Source organism: Scomber scombrus, chromosome 13 (genome assembly GCF_963691925.1).
Source record: "Scomber scombrus chromosome 13, fScoSco1.1, whole genome shotgun sequence".
Taxonomy (NCBI): Eukaryota; Metazoa; Chordata; class Actinopteri; order Scombriformes; family Scombridae; genus Scomber; species Scomber scombrus.
Window position 1 is genome coordinate 17,086,591 of NC_084982.1, and position 26,425 is coordinate 17,113,015.

Genomic DNA, 26,425 nt, shown 5'->3' on the forward strand with positions numbered 1-26,425 from the left:
TGGTGACTTTTGCTTTCATACGAATTGTGAAATTTTGCTCCTGCGTTTAGTACCTTTTTATAAAATGTTGTGCTTCTCCCAGCAACCTCTGGGGTAGTGTCTCCACTGTCATTGGCTGTTCGATCACCTCCTGGTTCCTCATGATGATGCAGTTCCAGGTCGGCAGGAGTTTAAAGGGCATGTACCACACAGCGGTTGTAAGGACAATAAAAAAGAAAAGTGCTACCAAGAGCCACAAGCTGACTTCAAAAAGGCCACATACACGGACACACACCTAAAGTACACACACAAACAAAATTAAACACCTGTTATACAACACAAAATACAGTATGTACAGTATATGTCTGGTATGCAGTTATAATATATTGTCGAAGTAGATACCCACAATAAGCTCCACTCACATTTATTTCTCATATTTCTAAATGATAAGGTTCAAAATTGTACTCCTTATTTTTGACTACATACTTAATGGTGTTGTCATAGTGGACTACATTATGTTATAAGCTGTTAATATTTGTGCCCCAACATTATACTGTGCATACAGTAAACTGAAGAAGAGGCAATATGTGTGCACCTTCTAACATGTTGCAATCTAGCACAACACTACCACAAATTAAACCCTAAAACAACCTACTACAATTGAATCAACACTTTTCTAACACTGTTTCAATTGATATTTAATGCACTGGACCTGTAGTGTCATGCTAGAGTCATATGTCTGGGATCTTGAATTTTGATGCAGTTTCATGATTTCACCACTAGATGTTATCAGAATCCTTTACCAAAAGTAGTTATTTATTTTCAACCATGTGACACAATTAGTGCATTGTGTCTTATAGAACATTCAGTACTTAAATTTAGTCATGAAAGTAGTTTCATTTACCACGTCATATGTGTGGTATTTATTGATACAGGGTATTTATTTATATCTTTGATTTTTTCTTACTGCATTTGTTATTCTAATTATTAATTATTATTAATATTCTAGTTGTTTTATTTATTCTTTGTTTTGTTTTTATTGTACTGTTACTAATTTTTCATTGATGTACTGTATTATGTGCTCTAGTGTGTCATATGTATTGTATATACTAAAAAAGTTAATAAAAATCAATTATAAAAAAAAGTTTCTTTGTTAACATATGTATGCCATAGCTTTCTATCCCAATAGATGGTAACTTTTGGTAGTTGTTTATTTTGCATTTACTTTCTTTTCCCTTATCTAATCAGATAGTCTAATGATAGAGCGTCTTGTAGACAGTATAGATTGTAAAGTCTACCTATGGTACAGCTGGTTCCCATTTGTTTTAGAGGTACCTCCTGTACCATCGCCAAGTCCTCACCAAATTTCAGTGTTGAAACTTCTTTCTCTTTCCCCTAAAGCAGGTTTCTGGCTGACGTGACTGTGAATTTCACAAGTGAGGCCTCTGTTCCCCATCTTTTTTCAAACCCTGTGTGTCTCATTTCTTAGTAATTACGCACTAGTTATTTTGCTTTAGGGAAAACAACTCACGCAAACCTCAGTTGCTCTTTGTTTTACAGTTTCCCCCCCCTCCTCCTCCTCCTCCTCCTCCTCCTCTTCCTCCTACTCCTCCTACGGCAACCCACATGTGTCTCTCAGTTGTTCTTGTTTTTAATTTTGTTTGGTTACACAGAAAACTTTTTGAGTAACCACATATTCTGTGTCATAGTCTGTCTTTTCTTCAGATGTTACCTTTGGGCGCGAGTTTCCATGGAGAATAAAAGCTAACCTGACACGCAGTCATCCTTACCAGCGTGAGAAGTCCAACTCCAAGCAACATGCTGAGATTTCGGAGTGTGTGCTGTAAGTCTGCCAGGACATCGCTCCCCCCTCCAGGTACACAGTCATTGAACAGGGTGAATGGCAGGCCGTAGAAGTAGCTGAAGCCATGCTGGTTCGGGTGGTGACAGTGGTCCCCTCTTTGTTCACAGTTCACACCTAAGTGCCACTTACCTGCAGAGACATGGAGAGAGAAAAGAGGAGAGGTAGACAGATTTCAGCTCCTACATGATTGGTGAGCAGCTGACCAGCTGAAGTGGCATTAACTGTCTTTCTGTCTTGCCTGGGTGAAAGGACAGGACCAATTTCATGCTGAGGATCAGTGAATAAATGATCACAGTACATTATCTTACCGACTAACCCAGTAGTGTATCCTTGTTGCTGTAGCCTCTTAGCAAAGGTGGTCTCACTTGATGGCAGCCCCCCTGAACCTCCAAGAAACAGCAGCACCTGCACACGGCCTGTGCTACCCATCCCTAGACAAAAGACACACACATAATGTCAGAATAAAATGACTAAATAATTTGGTCAAACATTGCAGTAAATGTATAAATATGATGTCTCCATTTGCACAGACTGCATCATTTTTAAGAGTGTCGGCTACCTGAGCGGACAGCATAGCGCCCTGTCATGAAAGCTGCCCGGCTCGGGGTGCACAGAGGAGCAGCTGCAATGTGTTGAGTCAGTTTGACTCCCTCAGAAGCCAGTCTGTCTATGTTAGGAGTCCTACGGAGACAGAGCAATTGAAATAAATAAGTAGAGTAAGACAGTAGCAAATGCACATATACCAGAGTGAGACAGGAAACAGAGATGTTAACAAAGACATGATGGAATAAACAGGCTAGGATGATAAAGAAGAGACTGTTAATGAGAATAGAGGAGCGGTCAATGGGAGAGCAAAAGATGACCAGAATCATAATGCACTGGTTAAAACTGACCTGACAGTATCATTACCGTAGCATCCTACATCACCGATACCCATATCATCCACCATCATCAGAACAAAGTTGGGCTTCCTCTCCGCCCCTTCCCCTGTGATCTCATGCCCTGCAGCCATGAGCAGGGAGAGCAGAGATACCAACAGGCAGGACCTAAACATGAAGAGCGCATTATTTTCTGACAGTAAAACTGGTTCCTTCACTTAAAATAAATAAACAAAACGTCCAGTACCAGTGCTGAAATTATTAATTAGTTCTCTACTTTATCTAATTGTAAGTTGAATATCTTTGGACTTTGGGTTTTGAACTGTTGGTTGAACAATGCAAACATTTTTATAAATAAAAATTAATAAATTGTATTTTCCAATCTTTTGAAACGGTATATATACCCAAACTTTAATCTATTAATCAAAAGAGTGATCAATGATGAAAACAAAAACTACTTGCAGCCCTAAAACTAACAAAAAATGTTGCCTTTGTGTTTCAAATTGAGTCTGAATTATTACTACAGCTTTGCCCTCAGTTGTGTCCTTGGGTTCAATCAGACCTCTTTGGACTATGACGTTATCACTCAATTCCTCTAACCTCACAGTAAAACTGGTTCCTTGAGTAAACCCGGTTGTTAAACAATTATGTCACAATGCCAAGACTTATGCAAGTGTCTCATTAAACAATGCGTCTGAGATCATCTGCAGCAGGAACTGAAGACGAATAAACCATATGCTGTAGTCAATTGTCTCACAACAGGTTACAGCACAGACTTTGCCACTTACAACAGTAATGATTAATCTTCCAAACTGTACTTCGATGTGACAGCGGTGAATGCTGTCTGTTTACACAGACAGAATCACAAGATTTCAGAGGGACGCGTCTTTCAGTTTGTTTCTAGCTTTAAATTCATTCAGCCTTTTTACTCAATCATTGCATGTGCTGTTGTTTTATATAAAAACAACCCGCAAATCTACCATGTGAACTCACCTCATACCTGCACAATGAACTGATTCATAAAGCTGCAAAAACGTCACACATTTCCTACTCCTGTCCTGGAGTCACTGCCCCCTCGATTGTACCGTACTTACTGGCGTATTAGCGCACAGCCTTAGTGTGCCTTGCCTTAATGTGTGGTATAAATGCGCCATAAGAACTTCAACTTCAGAACAGCAGCTCCGTAGCAACAGGACATCACCTGCTGCTGTTGCCTGATGATGATGAAAAAAAACAAAAAACAAAACCTAAAACAACAACAACAACAACAACAACAACAACAACAACAACAACAACAACAACAACAACAACAACAACAACAAAAAAACCTTAAACCTTGCAGAATAATAGAAACATATGATCACAAAACATGATGATCTGCTCTGTGTAGTTGTTGTTCCCTATCAGTATTAGGCTATATGATCGGATCGTTATTATAAATGCATAAACATTAACTTTAAAGTTAATTTGAGCTGTATATGATGATAATAATAATAATAAGAAGAATAATAATAATAAGAATAATAATGATGATGATGATGATGATACTACTACTACTACTAATAATAATAATGTATATTTGTACAGTACTTTTCTTAAAACAATGTTTACAAAATGCTTTACATGCAATAAAACCCAAGGAGACAATAATAATAGAGGTCAATAATAGAAAAATATAAAGTAAAAATAACAATAAAAAATAGTATAAATAAAAATGGAATAAAAGATAACACGATCCAAGAACAAAACAAACAAACAAACAAACAAACACTTACACAAGACCTTTGATTGGCCAGTACGTAATGAGTGATTCACATAAAAGCCTGTCCATATAAGTGTTTTTTTTGGAAGGGTTCAAAATTCCATGAAACTCATTTAGCCAGCATGTCGTCCACCGGCAGGTCATTACACAGTCTATGCGGATTAATAAAGAAAGCGCAGTCACTTTTGATCTTAAGTCTGACCTGTGGAACAGGCAAGATCCGGCTCATAAAGGCTTAACAGTTCAGCAATATAGCTAGAGGAAAGATCTTATCTTATCTTATCCATAAAATCTTAAAATCTATTATAAATCTAACTGGTAACTAGTGCAAATGTTGCTGCATTTGGTGCTTCTGTAGTTAAAATCCTAGCTGCAGCATTTTGAACAAGCTGGAGCATGGGACTGATTTTTGACTGAGGCATGTGTCCAAAACGTTGCAACGGTCAAGGTGAGTTGAAATAAAAGTATGAATTCACCTTTCATACATCAGCATGAGATAAAAATGACTTGTCTTTTGATATAGTATTTCTCAACTGAAGGAAGCAAGTGGAAACATGCAGAGTGAAGACGATGGTGCTAAGAATTAAGCTCTGAGCTCTCAACCACAGGTGATGTCTGCTGTGGTTGACGATGACTTGCCTCTTTTGACAGAGAAAGAGCTGTTGCATAAGCAGGGTTTAAACCAGCTCTGTGCTAAATCTGAGATATACTATTGGGTAGTTTAATCTGTAATTATGCATCAGATTTTATAAACTGACCCTATTTGTTAAATCTGAAAAGTTTATAGAAGAGTTTATAGCTTAAATACATGTGGTGGGGTGAAAAGCAAAATGGAAATACTCAAGTACAGTACAAGTACCTTAAAATAATATTGCCGCAGATTACTTTCTCCACTTAAACAAACCAAAAGTGCAGTAATAGTTGTTTGAAATACGTTTGTTGCTACTTGGACTGGCTTGAACCTCTTGTTGTCATATTAATTCAATCATTTGATACTGTGGGACCATTCTTTATAAATATAGTTTTTCTACTTCATTTGTATTTCTGTGTTTCTACAGTGTGATATTAAAAACGTCTGCTTGAGTGAATGACTGGAATGCATTTTTATTTACTTTGTCCCTCAGACACTAACACAGCTGAGATGTGGTTTTTCAACCACAAAGTATAATTTAGTCTGTCTTGTAATCAAATCAACTTCATTATAAACTGAGTAGTGCTGGGTTTAATTAGATGTGATTGGTGTGGTTGGTTGGTATGAAATAAATAGGTTAACATTTACAGGAATTTTATGGGCATGAGTCTTGCATGACAAACCTACACAGGTTCCCACGTTTCACTTCTGAGTGCCTCAGGTGTATCTATGAAACTGTCACCATCAATTACCCACTGAGCACAAACAAACCGAGCTGCATATGAGTTTCCTCCTCGAAATACCTGACATATCAAGCATTTCAGTGCATGTCCTGTGATGCCTTTGTCAGACAGACAGGCACATGCAGTTGTATAAGACATAAAGACAGAACACCTACTCCCACGAAAACTGTTTAATTGACTCCTCAAACATTATTTACACAATTCCAGAAGAACAACACAAGTGCCAGAAGACAAAAATGAAGATAGTTCTTACACAAAATAAGAACACAGAATATTTAAATAAAAAAAAGGAAAAGTCTAACACTAGTATAAATCAGAAATTAATTGTCTAAATATGCTTAATGAATCAAGATGTATACAGGATAGGATAGTGCTTCTCCCATTGAGATTGTGTTAATAAAATCACCTGCAAAACATCTGTTTGTTTCACTTTGTCTTTCTGGTGATGAAATTGTTCTTTGCTTTGCTTGTTGGAATATTCAAGAGGCGGTATAAGGCATGATTGGTCAGCCCCATGATTGATGCCCTAGCATTACCTGGGAAGTGCACTTCAGGACCCCATAAGTCTACAATTCCCTTTGTTACATTCTGACTTGGATGCAACGCTCCAATCGTTTGTGTTTACAAGGGATCTGACTGCTTGGGACTGTAAGTAGAGTAGACCATATGTTCAAAACACAAGCAGTCCATCTTCCAGTTTTTGGGGATTTACTGTTGTTTTCATTACATCTAATCACTCCCAGTAGATGTTCTGTATGTGAACAGCATGTTTGTTTTGGATAACTGTTAACCTTAACGATTAAAAGAGCTGTCCTGCTTAAAAGGCATCAGTGACTACATCTGAAAGCTTGTACTATTATTTTGTCTGTATTGTGTGCATTGTCACAGCATGACATTGTAGCAGATGCAGTGAAAAATTTCAGACACACTATCCACTTGGTTCAATGTGTCAAGAAACTCAGAAACTCAGTCTATCACAGAAGGCATCTGAAACAGAGCTTTGACCTGGCATCCAGCCCACAGTTCATACAGTAGAATTAATCAACATAACAGATTATTAATATTTTTCAGCTTTAGGCTAGGCTGTTGGCAACAGTCTCTGTCCTGTATTGCAGCTATATGGTGCTTTACAAAAAGGTGCGTTACATGAACTGCAGCACTATGCAACCTCTACAACCCTGTTTTAAAGTTTAAAGGGAACAGAGCAAGTACAAAACTGCAAGGCAACAAAAAAAACATTCAGAAGTTAATATTTTTGTGCTACAGAGGGGGAAACTCTTGGGCTCTTTTTTTATGCAGTAGCGTTGCTTCTGAGGCATTTCACAATGATAATCACAAAATACCATAGCAAACAAGTTAACCCAAGACAATCTGTGTCAGCTCTGAGGCACCACACTGCTAAATGTAAAGCGTTCATATAAAAATCACAGGTGAGTGGTGTTTCTAATGTGGAGATATTAATGATGCAAAAAGACTGCAAAACAGCAACTGGCTTGCCCAAATAAAGAGACACACAATGATGAGAGTTTTACTGTTGAGGGGTTTGAATGTAATGTTAATTTTCTTTAAAAATGCAGTTAATAACAGTAAATGGATCCACTGTGGATACAGCAGCTGTTATAAACAGTAGTTTCAGATTTATGAGTAATTTCAGGATTGAAGGAATTTGCAGAATTTCAGTCATTAAATGATACTGAATGAATCAAGAAAAATCAAGCAACACATATTTGATACATTCATGTGGTAACTTGTCTGTTTTTACTTTTAATGTCCTAGCCCTCCTCCCTGTGTGTCTGTAGATTGGTCAAGCCAGGCTGTGTCAGTGAAAGGCACTATAAAGGAGAAATTACTGCATCACAACTAGACTGACACATACTACATCACAACAATGCCTACTACATCACTACATGACCACTTTTGAATTTGTCCATGTCAGGTGAAAATTCATCAACAAATCATCAACAGAAACAGGGTTGAACTAGACTTCAACTCACCTCATTAAATTTAGAAATGACGTTTTTGTACAGTAAATAGTAGATGAGGGGGAACTCATTTGGCAAATAAATCAATACTTTCTCAGTACTTGAATTTCTAATGCATTTTCTTTAAAAAAAAAAAAAAAAAAAGCAACATTAAGTCTAGGTGTGGATAATTAAACTTCACTTGGATTTTAAGTAATCAATTAGAAATTTTGCTGAGCTCCTTATTAATTTAATTAGCTGAGGAGAAGTGGTAGCCACCCAAAAGGATTTAAAACTAGGCCCACTCACCAATAAAAACACACAAACACACACGCACACATACAGTGACATCAGTGGCCCACTGGACAGGGATTGGACCATGTAATAGCAACCCCAGAATCCTAGTATTGCTATTCTAGACAGAATTCAGGAAATAAAATGGTCGTCATTGAAGCCCCTTGTTATCTATCTATCCTACATTTTTACTGCAGACAACTTTATTAAAACAAAAAAAAGGCTTTACTTAAGTGAATGGTTGCCAGTGGATTTTCAAAATGATACGGATGGCTCAAATAATGACAGAATTGACAAAAAAGAAAAACCCAGTTGTAAGAATTCAGTACAAAGTTAGACGTCTACAACATCAATATCTGTCACAATTTATATTCACACTGAATTACTGTAACTAGATTGTAGCCATACAAATACAATAAAAAAGGTAGTTCTATATTTTAGCTATCTCATGGTCATACTTAATTTGCAATTTAATCTCTTAATGACTGAAAAAAAGTTGTTGGATTTGGTTTAAAGTAGAAAGTCTGACCAATCATTTCAATAGATTCCTATGTTATAACAATCATAAAACCCCTAAGGTTCACATATATTTGCTTGCTTTTTCTTATCTAACTCCTTTTTACCTCACATAAATCACACACACAAGACAAAACGCACATTCATACACTCACACACACTCAGACAAAGATGCAGACACACACACGCACGCACGCAGGCACGCACGCGCGCGCACACACACACACATGCACACACACACACACACACACACACACACACACACACACACACACACACACACACACACACACACACACACACACACACACACACACACACAGCCCTACTTCGAGGGCCCACAGTATTACAGCTCTACAGAAGATAGAGCCTAACAGTGAGATTGCCACTTTGCGTTGGTCCAGGCAGTCATGTGATCATTGCTGGTCTAGGAGGAGTTCAGCAGGTTGCTAAGGACTGGAAAAAAATGAAAAAAGTTGGTGTAAAGGTAAAATCATTTTATAGTTAAAAAAAATGCATTTTATATATACTGTATGTTATATGTGTTTTGTCTGTGTCATACCCTGGGGATCTGATTGAGCCTCTACTGCATCAGCTTTGCGGGCAGCTTCTGGATCCGCTGCTAATCAGAGAAAACACAGAACAACAACAAAAAACAGACAAAGGATCACATATTAGTGTGGATTTCATAAGCATTTAGCTAATTAAACCATTTTTCTCACTCATTAGTATAGATCACTTTATTCCCCTCTGGCAAATTTGACAAAGAGGGATGCGTCCCTCTAATATAATTGTGAAACATATAGCTCCACTGACCATAAATTAAGCATGACAATGAGAGCACCCAGCGGGAGTTTCTGAGGATGGTAATATTTCTCATCTCTAATTGCTTATTATCACCACCATGAAACTTTGTTTCATTTTTTTTTCCAGTGTAAAAGCTAAAAACTGTCAAGTGCAGTGCAGTCAATTCTTCTCATTTAATGTGAATGAAGCAGCTCTAGGCGATACGCACTGATGATATTACCAATTACAATCCTTAGTCTATACAGCTGAGGGAGAACCATTCATATTCATGAGCATTGACTGAACTGTCTCAGATCTGTAGAGAATAAGCTTTTTGAATTTATGGATGGCAATTATTCAAATTTAGAACATTTGTTTATTAATGAGAATATTGACATCGAAATCCTAGATCCAAATCTACGTCTAATCTATGACTTTTGCCCTACATTGCTTAAGCTGAACATCCAATTGTTCATGTTGACAGTAAATGAAAGTTTTGCTGACTTGGCAGTATTGGGATGCAGGGTGTGTGTGTGTTTATTTTCTGTAATTGACAACACTTTCTGAGGGGTAAAGCTGAGTCTGCTTTGTCTCAAAGACAGATGGCTGACCTCCAATACTTGTGTTTTTCAGACCAAAAGAAACACACCCTGCTGATCTCACACTTGAGTCTGGCTAAAGCAAAGCGTCAAAGATACTGGTAGCTTGATTAAAGGCCGAGATCAAGCTCTGATCTAAGTCAACCATGTACAAAACTCTCCAGCATGGTGTCACTTACTCTTCTGGTTCTGAAGCTTGGATGGGGCTAACGTTAGTTGAGTAAATTATGATAGTCATTATCGTAGATGTATTGCAGATGTATTGGGAGGGTGGACAGGAAAGAAAGATAGGAGCTAAAATGGCTTGTTTCAGACAGAGGCTGAACTGAGGGGCTGCGTAAAGTTTTTTGAACTGTAAATCATGCAAAGGTATTCCAGTGGAACCCCAAAACATAAATATAGACCTGGAAATGTACATGATGCATTACAGCAGATAGGTTTTGTGTTATTTTTTTGTTTTCTTTATTTAGTTAAGTAATCAGAAAGATGATTAATTACCCTGTCTATCTTGGAAGCACAGTTTCTTCTTCTGATAGGTGAAGTATCCAGCGACTGCTCCCACTGCAGCCACAACAATCGCACTCAAGATGCCTGCTATGGAGCCAGAGCTTGAGTCTGAAGAAAACAAACACACACAAACAAAAAAGATAGCTGACACCAGAGCATCAGAAATGTGTAGTCATTTTAGTATCAGTATATGAAAAAACTGTTTTGTAATACAAATGTGACTGCACTGTGCTAAATGTTTGATTAATGTTCAGTCTCACCACTGGGTGCCATTATGCAGTTGAAAAAATGACTGGCAATTCAGCAGTGAGGCTCACTGACAGTGACATGACATAATGTATTATGCATATATGTATGTGTGTGGGTATGTGAGCGAGAGAATTGCATCATCTTGTTCCAGCATTCTCAGATCCCATTTACTTTGCTTATCCTATAATTTAAATCCTGAAAAGCATTCACAGTGACAACATAAATCTGTCTGCACCTGTAACCTGGTTACTATGACAACACCATCTGAATAGTTTTCTTGCTGTGTCATATCATACAGCAAATACCTCTCATAGTAAATCAACAGCACTCAAACAAATGCGCGCACACACACACACACACACACACACACACACACACACACACACACACACACACACACACACACACACACACACACACACACACACACACACACACACACACACAAACACACACATACAAAAAACCTGCTTCATGAGGACCATGAAAATCAATAATAAATCCTGAAGTACATAAAAATCCATCATTACAAAGACAAGTCCTGCATTCAAATTTAAACTTTAAGTAAAAATAATAAAGTATTATTAGCAAAGTATAGCATAGTGAACAGTATACATACACAACGTATTTGTACCTCAAAATTACTAAGTATGTCAGCAATTAGTTGCTTTAGTTGCACCCCTGTAACTAACACTTGCTGCAACAGCACACACTACATGCACTGTGTGCAGTAATCCTGCTAAAACCCTCTGAATTTACTTAAAATTGGTTAGGTAGATGACATGATTACACACTAGATCATGAAAACTTTGTTAACTAAATTAAATCTGTATCTTATTTTGTGCAATTCTGGACTGAGATATGAGAAAGAATTCTGATAGAAAGGATTGTAAAGTGTGAATCTGTCCTACATTATGGTTTTCTCCTTTATATCTCCTCTAATGACCAGCTCTTTATTGTTCCTGTAGTGGCTTCAGTCATCACACAGAAATAATACCAGTATATTCTGTAGTTGCAATATAAAGGGAGGTGTAAGGGCAAAAGGGATGTAGGGGTGTAAAGTGCAAGCCAGAAACTTAAGGATAAATGAAAGAACAAAAGAGAACAGTAAATCACTGTGATAAACTTAAAAGGTAAGAAAATAAAGGTGTGGCATGAGTCAGAGAACTCGCAGGTGGCGTGACTCAAGATGAATAAAAAAAAAAGGATGAGTCAGTGAAATTAAGTGGAATAAAATGTGAGAATGTAGTGAGTCAGTAAACGAAAGCAAAGGTGGGTGCAGACACGAGCATGTACACACATGCACAAATGCAACCCACGCCATGTAGACGCACTTGTTTGTCTGGTATAAAGTGGTGTACACACACACACATACACATAAACAACTGATAGATAAGATGCACTATAGAACCATGGGAACAAAAATCTATGGGAACCATTTGTGGTCAGCACTATCGTATTACTATATGCTACTTGGCACCAAAGCTAAGAGAAACACTTACATTAGCAACTTGTAAATACATCAAAATGTTTTCTGCATCATTTACTAATGTCTATTCAGAATTTTGAAAAGACTTGACAGCTAGAAATTATATATTCAATTTGACTTCGTATCATAATGCAGTTCAATGTGATGAGCTTCTACAAGATTAATTGACAAGTGATAATTAAATATATATTTTGATAACGATCAATGTCAGAAAAAGGTTAGCTGATTATCATAAAACTAGTCTTTATAACATCCATTTAAACACATACTTAACATTACAAACTTCAGCACAGGTGAGATCTGCAACTGAAAGGTGTCCTCATTTGCCTGACTTTGTTATTCGTGAAATTATGCGAAAACGTCTACAAACATATTTACTAAAGTTCAAAGGGAAGTTCAAGTGCAAAAAAGAAAAAAAGTTTGGAAAACATCATGCAGCAGCAGCAACAACACACCTGTCTTGCTAAGGGCGGATGTGTGAATGTGTGGAGGTGGGTGGATGTGTTCAAAACAAAAAAGGCAAAAAGGATAACTCACCTTGGGCCTCAGGTTTATCTGCTGTTTTAAAAAAAACAGACAGAGACAGTTTTACAAACCGTTTACAAACTGATTTAACAGTCACACATTATGTAAAATGCACATCTTTGGAATAAAAGTGGTAAAAACATGTCGAAGTTGATTGCTAAATGTGACATAAGGAACTAAAAAACACAAGGATATTCCCTTGTCATTGTATTCTCTTTCTGTTTCCTGTTTGACAATCAGGAACAGAAGTTACTTCCAATGTGGAAGAGCTTCAAACACACAAAACATGACCACACTGGACAACTCACAGTAAAATACTCTTAAAGAAGGCCAGTTTCAAACCAAACAACTAAAACAATAGAGGAGAGGCATTTTCCGCTGAGTCTTGTATCATGTTTGTATTGTCAGAGGCATGCCGGTAATATCCTGTGTGTTTGACTGGTTTCCAGTCCAACATAAGCCCCACTGCTGCTTCTGCTGCTGTGGCTGCAAAGCTATGTATCTGACAGGGATATGTGTGATTTGGGCTCAGTTTGACCTGATATTTTTTTGTTGAGATAAAACATATTTTGAACATTAAAACACAGACTTACCATCTCCTGTGGCCTCAGCAGCTTGTGCTACAGAGAGGGAGAAAGAGAGACAATTTGTTAAGGGAAGATGGAGAGAAGATTTAATAAGTAAATGATGCATATAAAGCTTTGTGCCAGAGGTGGCACAAAGAAGGAAAGACCAGAGGAAAAGAGCCGGATTATTCTCTTTGTGGTAGTTTATACCTTAGAGGTATTAAAACTTCTAGAGTTCCTGTCCTGACCGGTTTGGTCTCTCTCTCTCTCTCTCTCTCTCTCTCTTTCTCTCTCTCTCTCTCTCTCTCTCTCTCTCTCTCTCTCTCTCTCTCTCTCTCTCTCTCTCTCTCTCTATTTCTCTCTCTCTCTCTCTCTCTCTCTCTCTCTCTCTCTCTCTCAAACACACACACACACACACACACACACACACACACACACACACACACACACACACACACACACACACACACACACACACACACACACACACACACACAGACATTTACATGAAATATCCCTTCAGTGCACTTTTTAAATAATATCACACAGGTAAAATATCTGGGTGAGACACACGCCCTCTATGTCTCCCTCTTTGATCTTTGATTCAATCTATATGCAAACAATCTTTCTATCTCTTGCGCTGCCTGGTTGAATATACCGGTGACATCATGACTGCTCTGTACCTGCTTCAACTTGACAAAGCCTTTAATAACAGAGCCCTAAAGAAGAGTGCCTTTCACTAGATTATAATGATTATAGTGACCTAGATGAATCAGCTTTCAAGTAGGGAATAATGGGTGAACCCTGAGAGAACTGCGTCAGGAAAATCTCACCATTGCTGTCAAAATGCTTTGTGGCCAGTTATTACAGTTTCTCAACCCAGGAGGATAAAAAACATAAAATTCAGTCTCATCATGGGAACAAAGCTCATTAAATTAGAACAGCATTCTTGCATTATGGAGAACCATAGGAAGAATGTCTAAAAACACAGCTTATAATGCTATAAACCATTTGGTTAAGGTGTAAGTTTGGATGCCAGACAACAGCCAGTGCACCAGCTGTATAAAGATCACTGTCTCATGAGTTGATGTCATTGTTAAGAAATTGACTGTTGATAAGACTTAATCCTAGTTGCAACAGAAATGGTTATGAAATTAAGAGACAAACAGACAAGTTGCCAAACGTAGTGATTGCCTATGCTCAAAGAACAGATTCAAAGGATTATTTCAACTGAAGACAAAGTGCCTTTGTTTTTTTCCATATTTGCTGCAACACTTAACAAATACCAATAAAGACTTGCTGGATTTTCTTTTTTGGTGTACACATTCAGTGTATTCATTTAGGGAGAAATTTGTTTCACCTATTTACCAAGAGTACGAAAAACGTATCAATGTTGTATTGTATAAAGGTAGATGCTGATGTTAACTCAATTGTTTAAATAAGGTAGGGAAGAGCAATTTCAAACTTCTACAAAGACTGATGACTGGTCTAAGTCACATTCTTAATTCACATATTTGGAAAGTAAATCATTTCAACATTTACAAAGAAATTAGATCAAATTAAATGACACATTCAATTTCTTATTATTTCATAACCAAAGGTCCCTAACAATAACTATTAAGATTTTAAATGAAGCTATTTAAAAAAGAATGCTATGCTGGGCTAACAAGTAACAGATATTATGCCCTCTGTGTTAGAGAAGGTTTAACATTAGACATCTAGTCTCTGATAAACTTAGCTATTCCTTGTGTTCCACATAGTTTCAAACTGAATGCAGACTGATCATTCTGGGTAACTAGGAAAGATATAATTCCTCTGAAAACTAAACAATCACTTTCATCAGTTAGTGTTACTAAAATTAGTTACTAACCATTAGACCCAAGGCTTTTTCCTTTACGTGCATTCTTGTCCACTGCATTCCCTTCAGAGAGAGCATCTTCCAAATTAAATCCTGCAAATGAAAAAAAAAAAAAGATATAAGGGCTGACAGAAATACAATATTAATCCCAGTAGGGGAAATTCCCTTTTCACTGTCCCACCCAAGAGAGATATTTTCCAGATGCTAACCCCAAAAACAAAGACATTGCTCTAACATACTATACCACACCATTTCCATGTTAAACTATCTAACTATAGGACAATATAAACCATCTTGGAAGCACTCCCAGTTCAGTCCCTCAAGATGACAAGTGAATGTCCTGCTGAGCTGTCCTCGATATGGACTCTGAAACTCTATCAGCTCCAAGACAAGGGTGTGACAGATCATGTGAACTGGTAATGACTTTGATTAAAGGATATTATCTGTCAGGAACAACACCTTTCCCTAACTCTATATCATTTTGGGAAAGCCCCAAGTGACAGAGTAGGGCGGGGTAGGATGTAAATTATTTTATGGCGCATAACCTTATGAGGCAATTATCCAGCGACCTGCTCTTTCACCTATGAAATACTGACAGTAAATCAAAGTGAGTAAGTACTGTGGATACATGACTGTTAAGTAATGAAACCATATCTTGAGTGGGAGCCAAGTTTTAAACGGATGCAATCATTCACCTGTGTTTATTAGTTTATACTGAACCTCATTTCTTCCTTATTGTCCTGCGGCCTTTCCATTAACCATACCACTCTTCTCTTGCTCCTTTCCCCTTTATTCTCCTCTTATCTTCTGTCCTTTCTTCATTTTGCCACCCTAATTACTTTCCCCTCCTTAATGTGCTCTCAACTACTTTCCTCTCCCCTCATTTCTTTATCTTCCTCTACATTTCTCAACTCTTTTCCTCTTGTCACCACAGTGAGAAAATGTTCTCTTGACAGTTATCACTTGAAAGAAACCCTCCATAGCAACCATTTCCTAAACACCCGACTCCATCCCCCATTTCTTAGTGTTAACACTGCCAAGATAGAAAAAAAATATTATTGTTGAGTGACAAAAAGGATGATATACCAGCATTTTACTTAAGCCGAAGAAATGCTAGATTCAGAGCTGTGTAAAGTTTGGGGAAGGGGAAAGAGCAAGAATTCAAGTATGAGAAAGCAAGAGTGCATCATCAAGACTTGAAAACATCGAGAACATTGTTAAAAACGAAGTTCAAAAACACTCCACACTTCAATCGTGATAAAATCATGCTGAGGTAATTGGGAGGTTTCTTGCACAAACCATACCGCCCCGAATTTAGGAGGTAAATTGTTTGAGCCAAGATCCCACCTCATAACCTTCCTGAGTAATTGTGTTTTTTGATGGAAAAGCACATCTGTTTTGTATTAATTTCTTCAGAAAATAGGGAGTTGCAGTCTTAAATGATAAACGATATGTCAAGTAAGCAGGACATGTACATTTGTTTAAATGACTGATGACACTATATGTTGACAATAGTAATAGAATACTTCAGGCGGCACAGTTCAAAACATTGTAAAATTGCAAATCATATCTTTTTACTCAGATGGCTGTTCAGGGACAGGCAGTGTTGTTGTGGTTCAAAGTTTGAGGGAAATACACAGCAGAAGTATTCAGTCAGGTTACCTCAAATCCATACAGAATAGCGTTTAAAAACACCACAAATACTTTTCAGCTATTTCCCTCTCAGCGCCCATTCACCTACCTTTTCATACTGTTTTAGAAGGAGTCTATGCTGCTCTGCCAGGCTGTACAGTGTACAGTGTACAGTGCTTTCATCTGAATGCTAAAATGCTAACATAGACAATGTTAACATGTTGATGCTAGGCAGTTAATGCTAACCATGTTGCCATCTTAGTTTACAAGCACAAAGTACAGCGGCTACAGCCAAGGCTGAGGGAATATTATCACTTTTGCTGGTAGTAGTCATAAATGCAAACTATTGGACAAATTGAAATCTTGACATGATGGTGGGACTAGATGAAGAGTCAAGGGATAAAGATAAGTTATTTCAGTTAATCCTGAGAGGAACATGAATGTCTGTAGCAAATTTCATGGCAATCTGTTGAGATATTTAACTCAAAACCAAAAATGTCAACCTCATGATGGCACAAGAGGAAAAGCCAAGGGAACACCAAAATCTGGAGGCTTCATCCTCTTGGGACCATAAATGTCTGAGCAAAATTTCATGTAAATAGTTGTTGAAATATTTCAGTCTGGATCAATTAAACTGCTGAGTTTCTGAGGAGACTGATTGTTACTGTAGTCCATGAAATGAAAATTGTTGCAATTCTTTTCCCTTGAAGTTCTCTTGCATGATGAACTGAGCTTTTGTGTCAAATTTATAAGCAATTGTGTGTGGTGTGCCTTGGTAATGTGTTAAGTAATGACCAGTAATAGGAGAAACTTGGCTCCAGAACTGCTGCAGTTTATAAATTGTTGCTGAGTTATTTGGAGATTGTTCAAGTTAAAAAGGGGAGGAAAAATAAAACAACAAAAGACGTACCTAAATCCACCTTAGGCAGGTCCACTTTAACTGTTGACGAAGACAAACAACAGAATCGTGGTTGGTTAAAAACATCTAAAATCCACTTTCTAAAACAGTGAATGCTAGTGACACCATTATTAACAGTATTACAGCTATAGAACACTTACATGTTACTTTGATCTTTAGCACAATTACAATAAGCAGATATTGTGTTTTATCATCTCAACAGAAATATGTGTTTTGATTAATAGTTGATACAACAAATGCTTTGTATGCCTTAACATTTCATAGGTTTTTTTCAAGAGAGTGCAAATATTGTATTTGTTAATATGCACTAGAATATCTATGAATCATTCTAACCGGTAGGGACAAGGGCATCCTCTCCTTTCTCAATGGCTGGTACTATTTTTTCCTCAACAACTGGAACTGTTGGTTTAGCATCAACAGTTGGATCAGCTGGTTCTTCCACATTATCTGCTACAGTTGGATCTGCTGCCAGCTTGGTGTTCCCTTCAGATCCATCCTATTAAAAACATGTTATACAGCATATGAGCATGAAGGAAGGAGAGATTATAGAATAGATTCTGAATAATATCTACAGTATGTTATACACAACATCAGCATCAGCAATTATATATCAGACTATAAGGAATGTGGATCATTGTCAGAACAGGTTTTGAATAAGATGCTGTTTAAGATCTTCCAAGACTGCTACTGACCTCATCCTGTGCAGGTGTTGCCTCAGTGTCTGAGGCAGGTTGCTCCTCTGCTGGTTCCCCAGTCTCTGGTTCCTTAACCTCTGGATCAGCTGCAGGCACTGGATCAGAATGTTTAATTAAGAAATCATTGATCTTTATTCATTATCCATTTACCCAAAATGTTATGGCATTACTAGTTGTGCGGAAATATTTGATGCAAGTTGCAAGAGGTTGACATAGCATTTTACAAAAACAAAGGGAAAGCCTAGGGCTGGAACGCGTCCGTTTGTTTGTTCTGCTGTGCAGTTATGATATACAGTGATTTATGAGTGCTGACATCTCTATTTTTTTTACTTTGACATGGCATTTTGCCTTTGCACATTAACATAAGTTACATAAAAGTAGTGTTTTAGTATGAGGCTTCTGATTAGACTGATGACTGATATTTGCTTTCAAAACATTTTTATTCTCTGTTGCTGTGCTAAGAAAGAAGATCTGATTGATCAAAAATGTTTTCAATAAGCACACCAAATGTTTATTTTAACTCCTATTGATCACCTTGTGCTGTTGTAGCAGCTTCCGCCTCTGTGTCTGCTGCAGGAGTCACTGGTTCTACATTTCCATCTGCAGGAGTCACTCCTCCATCTTTAGGGGTCTCAGGTTCTGCGTCTGCATCCGCAGGAGTATCTTGTTCTTTGTCTGCATCCGCAGGAGTATCTTGTTCTTTGTCTGCATCTGCAGGAGTCACTGCTCCTTCGTCTGCAGGAGTCACAGCTTCAGCTTCAGCATCAGCATCAGCAGCGGACTCGGGCTCCTTAACAGTTGGCGGTATTTCCTGCATTCAGTATGAGATTTACACCTCTCAGGATGACCTTCATATACTGTATATATGTTATGCAGAAAACCGCATCCTCAAAATTGTATTGCTAAGTGGGCCTTTAGGTGGTTGGGGATTTTAAGATTACTTAAGCTGTTTTGTTAGTCGTTAACCATCTCTTTCTTGGTCTAAGCACACCTGATTTGGTTAGAATAGAGTAACAAGGCTGCCTGTAAAATTAAGCTTAATAAAGACCTACTATATCCAACCAACAACTAACATAAGGTGCTGTTTACAAAGAGTCTCAACTTATCAAATGGCTGCCTGAGGATTTACCAAGATAAGATTTCAGTCACTTTTTAAGGCATCTGATGTTCAGCACCAGTTGTTACATGATTAAATATTATATTCACACAGCTAGGAACTCCATGATGGAACCAAAAGTAGATGCTGGGAGATTTCTGATTTATCAGGAGACCTCCATTGAAACATAAGACAAACCAAACCAAAAAACAAACCAAAAAAAACAAAAAAAATCCACTCCTCACCTCTGCTTTATGGTCAGATCCCTCATCAGCCTCTGGTTCTGGTGCTGTGTCTGATGCAGAGGTCGGAGACTCAGGAGCTTCTGCGTTCTCTTCTGGGGCTACATCATCTACACAGAAATGTGTGAAGGAAGAAAGTAATGAAATAATGAAAAAAAGAACACACATCCAGTGAAGTGCTGACTTCTGGGACATATCAATTTCAAAAAAATAACAGACTGTCCTAAAACCCTGGTCCTTCAATAAACATCAAACCAGTGACGGAAGACTGTGCAACTATATCATTTTCTTTTGAAATGGAGAAAGAAGACAGAAGTGGCTCCCTGTCAGTGCCTCAAGGGGAGATCCACCTGCCGTTGAAGACATTCAACTCCAAAACATATCTATAAAATAACTATATTGACTATATTGACTACCATTTTGTGACCTACAATTCACAAAAAATAAATAGAAATATTATAGAACTAAAATATAACCAATATAACCTAAAACTGGTAGTGATTAGTGTAACCATTGGTAATTAAACGCTGCACAAGTTCATTAAGATGTTGGGGACACATTCTCTTACCTGAATATTACTAATCTCTCACACACATACACACGCAGTCACACTCCGGTCTGATAGTTCATGATGTTAACACTCCAGCCACAATTGGATGACAGACACATCAATCACATTTAACCTGCCTTAAGACCAAACTGTATGAGGCATCAACCGCCGCACTGGCATTGCAACTCTGTACTAATGAGAAAATACAAAGAGCACTTCTTTGTCATTCTGTGTGTGGTAGGTCATTTGTGTTGGTGTATGTGTGTGTGTGTGTGTGTGTGTGTGTGTGTGTGTGTGTGTGTGTGTGTGTGTGTGTGTGTGTGTGTGTGTGTGTGTTTGAGCTAGTGCTGTGACATTCCTCTGTTGCATGTGAGAAGCTGAAACAGCAAACTGTGCTCTGACTGGTCTTTGGTCAGCTGATTTCAGCTTTTCTAAATACAGCTATCAACCATTGACAAAGAGATGTAGTCATCCAGTTAATGATGTTATGAATCAGGGGCCAAAGCGCTGTCTGAACAAGAAATTGAAAAATTAAGACAATCAGTATTATGATGAAGATGTATCAAAAGGAAGCTCACAGAAAACAATTATGCATCTTCTTTAGAAGTCATTCATTGCCATGCAAGTTTCCAATGAACGACCAATGTGTTTGCCAAGAGAGATTACATCAGAGTCACATAAGCCTTAAGGGAAAGTGGCACACATCTGAAGTATTGCCATCACACCGTAAACTCTCTAGAGGTGAGGAGTACTGATTACACCTTGGCTACCTTCACTCACAAACACACATTCATATATCAGAAAAAATTGTGTGTGTGGGGGTGTGGTTTGTGTGGGTGTTTCTGTTTTACTCTTTTGGAGACTTCTTTGGAAGTCATTATATTCATCAAAGATATACCCACCGTTGCACACTAAGGCAATAAGATGGAACTAAGATAAGATTGTAGCTGATACATCAGGCCAAAGATTTTGTATTTAAACATAAAAACTGAACATGAACTGTAGTAACACATTATAATTTCCCTGAGATTTTATTGTCAATTTGTGTGTGTGTGTGAACATGTGCAAATGAGTTTTTTTCATGGCACTGTTCTTACATATGTGTGTGTGTGTGAGATATGGGACTCTCATGTAACTCTTTTAACTGTGTGCATGTGTGCGCGTGTGTGTATTACAGAGAGAGAAACTGCTGCCCCATAAAAAACCCTGTCTCTTTCTGTTGCCACTCGATAGAACATTCTGTTCCCATCTATCACTTTGCCACTTCCTCCTCTAACTACCTACGCTACTAACCCATACACCCCCCACTTACCAACACGCACACTCATGTGCACACACACACATACACTCTCACACACACAAAGCTAGAAGTGTGCACAAACTCATAAAATCACCCTCTCCTCCCCTTTCAGTCCAAACATACAAACAATGTTCACCCATGTACAGTACATGTTCACTCTCACACGTTAAGTAAGTAAGTGGTGTCCTGTTTTGTGTTAGTGCAGCAGTGAAACAAACTGTTGCACATCCCAAGTTCTCTCCCTCCCTCCTCCCCCTTTTTTGTCTTTAAAGCCTCTCTCCCCCCTTTTCTCTTCTTCCTCTCTTCCAAACTCATGACTCCCTCTGTTTCTCTGCCACCACTTTCCCCTTGAGGCTGATGAGTCATCTGTATCTCTCTGACATGGCTGCACGCTATTGTATGGGACTCTTTCAGCATGTGCAGTGTTAAACTGCAAAAAGGTCCCCAAAGGGAAACTCTTAAGTCAAACCAGTTTACACATGTGGGAAAGCGTCATACTCTCAGTTACACTGTGTTCTTTTCAGGACTACTCAAGAGGCTTGAATGAAAGTTAGATCGATATAGATATATTGAGCTCTTTAAATTGTGTTGTAATGTTTCTGTAACATCTGTATCAGAACATAGGCCATATCTAAAGGTACTGACAGGAAAACAGTTTGATATTGGACCTTCTAATGGAAAGGCATCAAGCCAAACCACAGAGAAGTTATTCAATTTCCTAAAATTTCAACTTAACCATTCTACTTTGTGTATTTGCTTGCTGAAACCAGTGAACGTAACAGATTCTAAAACCTCAAATTTAACTTGATGAGTTTAATGCTACTTGATGAATGATATGAAACATGAGGGGAAAATAAGCTGGTAACAAACAGGAAATGTCCTCATTGTGTAAACGGGTACATCTTTATGCCAAAAAGCAAGGTGGAGAAGTTCTTTAACTGTAACATTAGAATATTCCTGTAATTGGAAAAAAAAAAAGTTTACTGAAACATTGAAAACATCCCTTAAGAGTTACCAACCTATGAACATTTGTTTTTCTATTTCCGATTTCTTTATGAACAAGCAAACAGGATTTTGTTACCATTTTGAGCATTAAATATGAGCAAAAGCTTTGGCAATGAAGGCGCTCTGGATGTTCTATGTTGGACGTTTAATCAGCAGACATGGAATTTATTTTTATTGCTATGCTGATGATACCCAGCTGTACATCAAAACTGCCCCAAGCCCCTCTGCAGCCATGTCACACCTCAGCATCTGCCTCAAAGAGGCAAAAGAGTGGATGAGCACACGTTTCCAGCTAACCAGCACCAAAACGGAAACTCTCCTTATTGGCACTGCACACCGCATTCAGTCATCCCTTGTACTTCGTCTAACCTTTGACTGACAGGACAACCCCTTTTCCTCCTCAGTCACCAATCTGGGTGTTAGATTTGACCCTCAGCTGACTTCTGATGAACATATTAGACATTTATGCAAAACCTCTTTCTACCATCTCCAAAACATCTCTAAACCCTACCCCTCTCTACCTCTGTCAGAAGCAGAAAAACTTTTTTTCATGCCTTTATCTCTTCAAGACTGTACAATTGCAATCTTCACAGAGATCCATGGCCGATGCATCCAGCTTTTCATCGCACCGGCTCCCTGTCTCCTTCTCTATTGACTACAAAGTCCTGCTACTCACATATAAAGCCATCAACTGACATGCGCCTCACTACCTACAGAAACTGATCATACAACAAACCACCAGCATCATCATAATCATCATCACCAATATTATTATTATTATCATCATTATTTTTATATATTTTTTAAAATTATTACTATAATTATTATATTTTATACTCAAATGGCTACAAAAAAATATTTTTGCCATAATTCAGGCAACATGGTGTGAAAGTTGTCCTTGTAACATGTAACAACAGGCTTTATGGGAAATTTGGCATCACATGTGTTTAAAAGGAAAGACATATATATATGAAATATATGAACAGTTAAAATTATGTTTTACCATATAGGCTAACAGTCTCGGACAGCTATATAATGTTGTTGTGAAACTATGAAAAAAAACAATACAGCATTCAGACTGCACATAGAGTGTTGTGTATATCATGTTTCACATACTTCATGGAAGTTTTAATGCTGTCCTGGTGCTCGATGCAGGCACCACTATTTAAATATCCTAAAGGTTACATAATGGAACATTTCACCTTTGCATGTCAAGAGGTTTTCCTAAAAACCCTGAAATATGTTCAATTTCCCTCATATACACTATTTAATTCAGTAATTACACAAAAACAACACGGTAAATTAGCCATTTTTTAAGTTATGTAAGACATCATACTGTCTAATGCATGTAATTACCCCATTGGCATATGTTATCAGTGACAAATAGGAACTTTACCGACTCTTCTTGTTCTTACTGTGAGATTTTGTGGTTGAATGAGTAATAATGTGTATGGGCATGTGCGTGTAAGCAATAACCAAGCCTACCTGTAACAGTACACCTGAAACGAAAGTGGTTGAGTGTGTGTGTGTGTGTGTGTCTGTGTGTGTGTGTATCAGTGTGCGTGTGTGCATGTGTCATGTGATATAACAGCATATTGTTCTGTCAGGTATGGTCCTATTGTGTGTTTGTGGGACAGAAAGTACTGTGTTTACTCCAATTATGCACGCCATAAAACTTCCCCCATAGGAGCAGGAAATGTGTGTGTGTGTGTGTGTGTGTGTGTGTGTGTGTGTGTGTGTGTGTGAGACTTATCTAAAAGACTGATTTATGTGTTTGTAGTTGAAGGTGTAAACAGAGGCAAGTCTACACACACACTATACACACTCACCTGGCACACAACACACAGGTTTTGGCTCTTTCATCTGCCTCCAAGACACAAATGCTCTATAACTGCTTCATGCACGCAATCCCACGCCCCCATACTCCCATATGTTCTGTACATTAAAGTTATAGCCCACACCCACCCACATATTACAAACACACACAGATGCTGAGGGCCCTGGGGGAGAGGAAGCCGCTTAAACTAGTTGACTTGTTGGGTGTTGTCTACATCTGGACCTAGATCTAGTTACTGAGAAACTCCCTATTATCCTTATCCTATAGCATATGCACACTGTACATGATGTACACATCATGACTTAGCACCCCATATTTTTCAATACAGCTACAAACTGTTGTACACACTTTCATTCGAGCGAGCAAACATCCGCAGAGATCTCCTGTCCCAAAGCACATCAACATCCGTTGGCTTTACAGTAAAGTTACAGATCAGCAAATAGAAAGTGCCTGTACAGAAAGAGAAAGAGAAGGAAACGTGTGTACATGTGTGCGTGTGTATCCTTGTGTGTGTGAGAGGGTGGTTGCGCTCTGGAGGTTTGTCTGGTAACAAAAAAATGAACTGGTAGAGTGAGATTATGCCAGATGTCTACCGAGATCACCAATGTTGCACTGAAGTTTTGTTTGCATAATGATTATGAGGCTCACAGTTAGCCTGACTATCTCTCTCTAATTCTTTCCTTCTTTTGTATATTGCTCTGTTTTCCCTCTCAATTGGCTAACATTGGTCTTTTATCTTCCTCCAACATCTCCCCCACTTTTTCTCAGTGTCTGCCTCTTCCTCCATGCTTCCTTTCTCTCCCTCTGAGTTTTATTGCACATTTGAGCAATCTGAAATCATTTCATGTGCCGCGGGGAAGGGCGGGAGCCCATGGACCAGCTGAAGAAGAAGGAAGAGGAGGGGGAGATAGCAAAAAAATGAAAAGAAGAAGAATCAGAAACATAAAGAAGATAATTGAAATTTAAAAAGCAACAGGGTTCAAAGTATGAATAAACAGAGGGAGATAATTACTTATATAAAGACAATGGGTCCACCACACCCCTGTGGGCCAAAACTATAATGTCCATAAAGATATGGCTACATTACATGACACACCTATTTCAGTGATAATGTCTCAGCTGCAGAGCTATGAACAATCACAATGAGAATGAAGAGGGCAGAGCTTTTCTTTCTTCTTTAAAAAAAAGCATTCAATCAGAACATATTAAACTAAGCAGATTGCAGTTGAAGGTGAATTATATTGACATGCAAACAGGCAAACAGACTGGTAATTGCACACACACACACACACACACACACACACACACACACACACACACACACACACACACACACACACACACACACACATACACAGAGAGAGAGATGTATGAGTAATGAGGCAGACTGGCAGAGAAAGGGGAGAGAAAAACCATGAAAGGAGAAAGATAGGTGAGAGCTAGATGGATATGGAGAGAAATATAGAGACAGTGATATGACGATGACAGGCAGACAGACGGACAGACAGACAGACAGACAGAGAGAAAGAGAGAGAGAAAGAAAGAGAGACATAAATATAGACTGGGAGATAGATAGATAGATCTGATGTGCATGCAAACGAACAAAAAACATCTGCATACAGCTGGAGGCTGGGTTGAATTAACTGGAGAGAAATCATTACCTTGTGCCTTGGCGCTTCCAGCCAACAGGCTTCCTAATAGCAGAATCCACAGGTATGACATCATGGGAACACGGTGTTCTGGCTGCGGGTGAAACGGGGCTCAGTCTCCCTTTCCTCGGCCTTCGAACAGGGCAATTAAGCGGCGTGCAGGTTTCAGGTGGATCTGGAGGGCGTGTATGTCGAAGTGCCGGTGCGTTCTTGCGCGTCTGACCAAACCAGTGGCGTCTCCAAGGTGCTCAGATGCTCTGCTTAGTGCGCGCCTCCGCAGATCTGTCGTCCTC

The 26,425-nt window shown here is 38.4% G+C and overlaps 2 protein-coding genes across 3 annotated transcripts in view; both read right to left on the reverse strand.

The window, feature by feature from the left end:
- The window catches only part of arsh (arylsulfatase H), a 208,697-nt gene extending 204,901 nt beyond the window's left edge, over window positions 1-3,796 (reverse strand). For both annotated transcript variants that reach the window (XR_009927057.1, XM_062432291.1), the window contains exons 1-6: window positions 3,715-3,796; window positions 2,737-2,889; window positions 2,403-2,524; window positions 2,152-2,274; window positions 1,770-1,972; window positions 54-274 (exon numbers count right to left, since the gene is read on the reverse strand). Coding sequence is in view for 1 of the 2 variants with exons in the window: in XM_062432291.1 (XP_062288275.1) it covers window positions 54-274; window positions 1,770-1,972; window positions 2,152-2,274; window positions 2,403-2,524; window positions 2,737-2,889; window positions 3,715-3,719 (827 nt within the window). In the remaining variant the exon portion in view is untranslated. The remainder of the gene's footprint in view (window positions 1-53; window positions 275-1,769; window positions 1,973-2,151; window positions 2,275-2,402; window positions 2,525-2,736; window positions 2,890-3,714) is intronic.
- Window positions 3,797-8,906: 5,110 nt separating this feature from the next.
- On the reverse strand, window positions 8,907-26,205 carry si:ch211-39i22.1 (CD99 antigen-like protein 2). Its single transcript, XM_062431300.1, has 12 exons — window positions 26,145-26,205; window positions 19,795-19,901; window positions 19,037-19,264; window positions 18,451-18,582; window positions 18,092-18,254; window positions 17,750-17,779; window positions 15,220-15,300; window positions 13,377-13,403; window positions 12,796-12,816; window positions 10,512-10,628; window positions 9,191-9,250; window positions 8,907-9,084 (listed from the first exon to the last, which is right to left on the reverse strand). Exons 1-12 carry the CDS (start codon window positions 26,203-26,205, stop codon window positions 9,056-9,058), a joined length of 1,056 nt encoding a protein of 351 aa, XP_062287284.1. The 3' UTR covers window positions 8,907-9,055.
- Window positions 26,206-26,425: the final 220 nt, after the last annotated feature.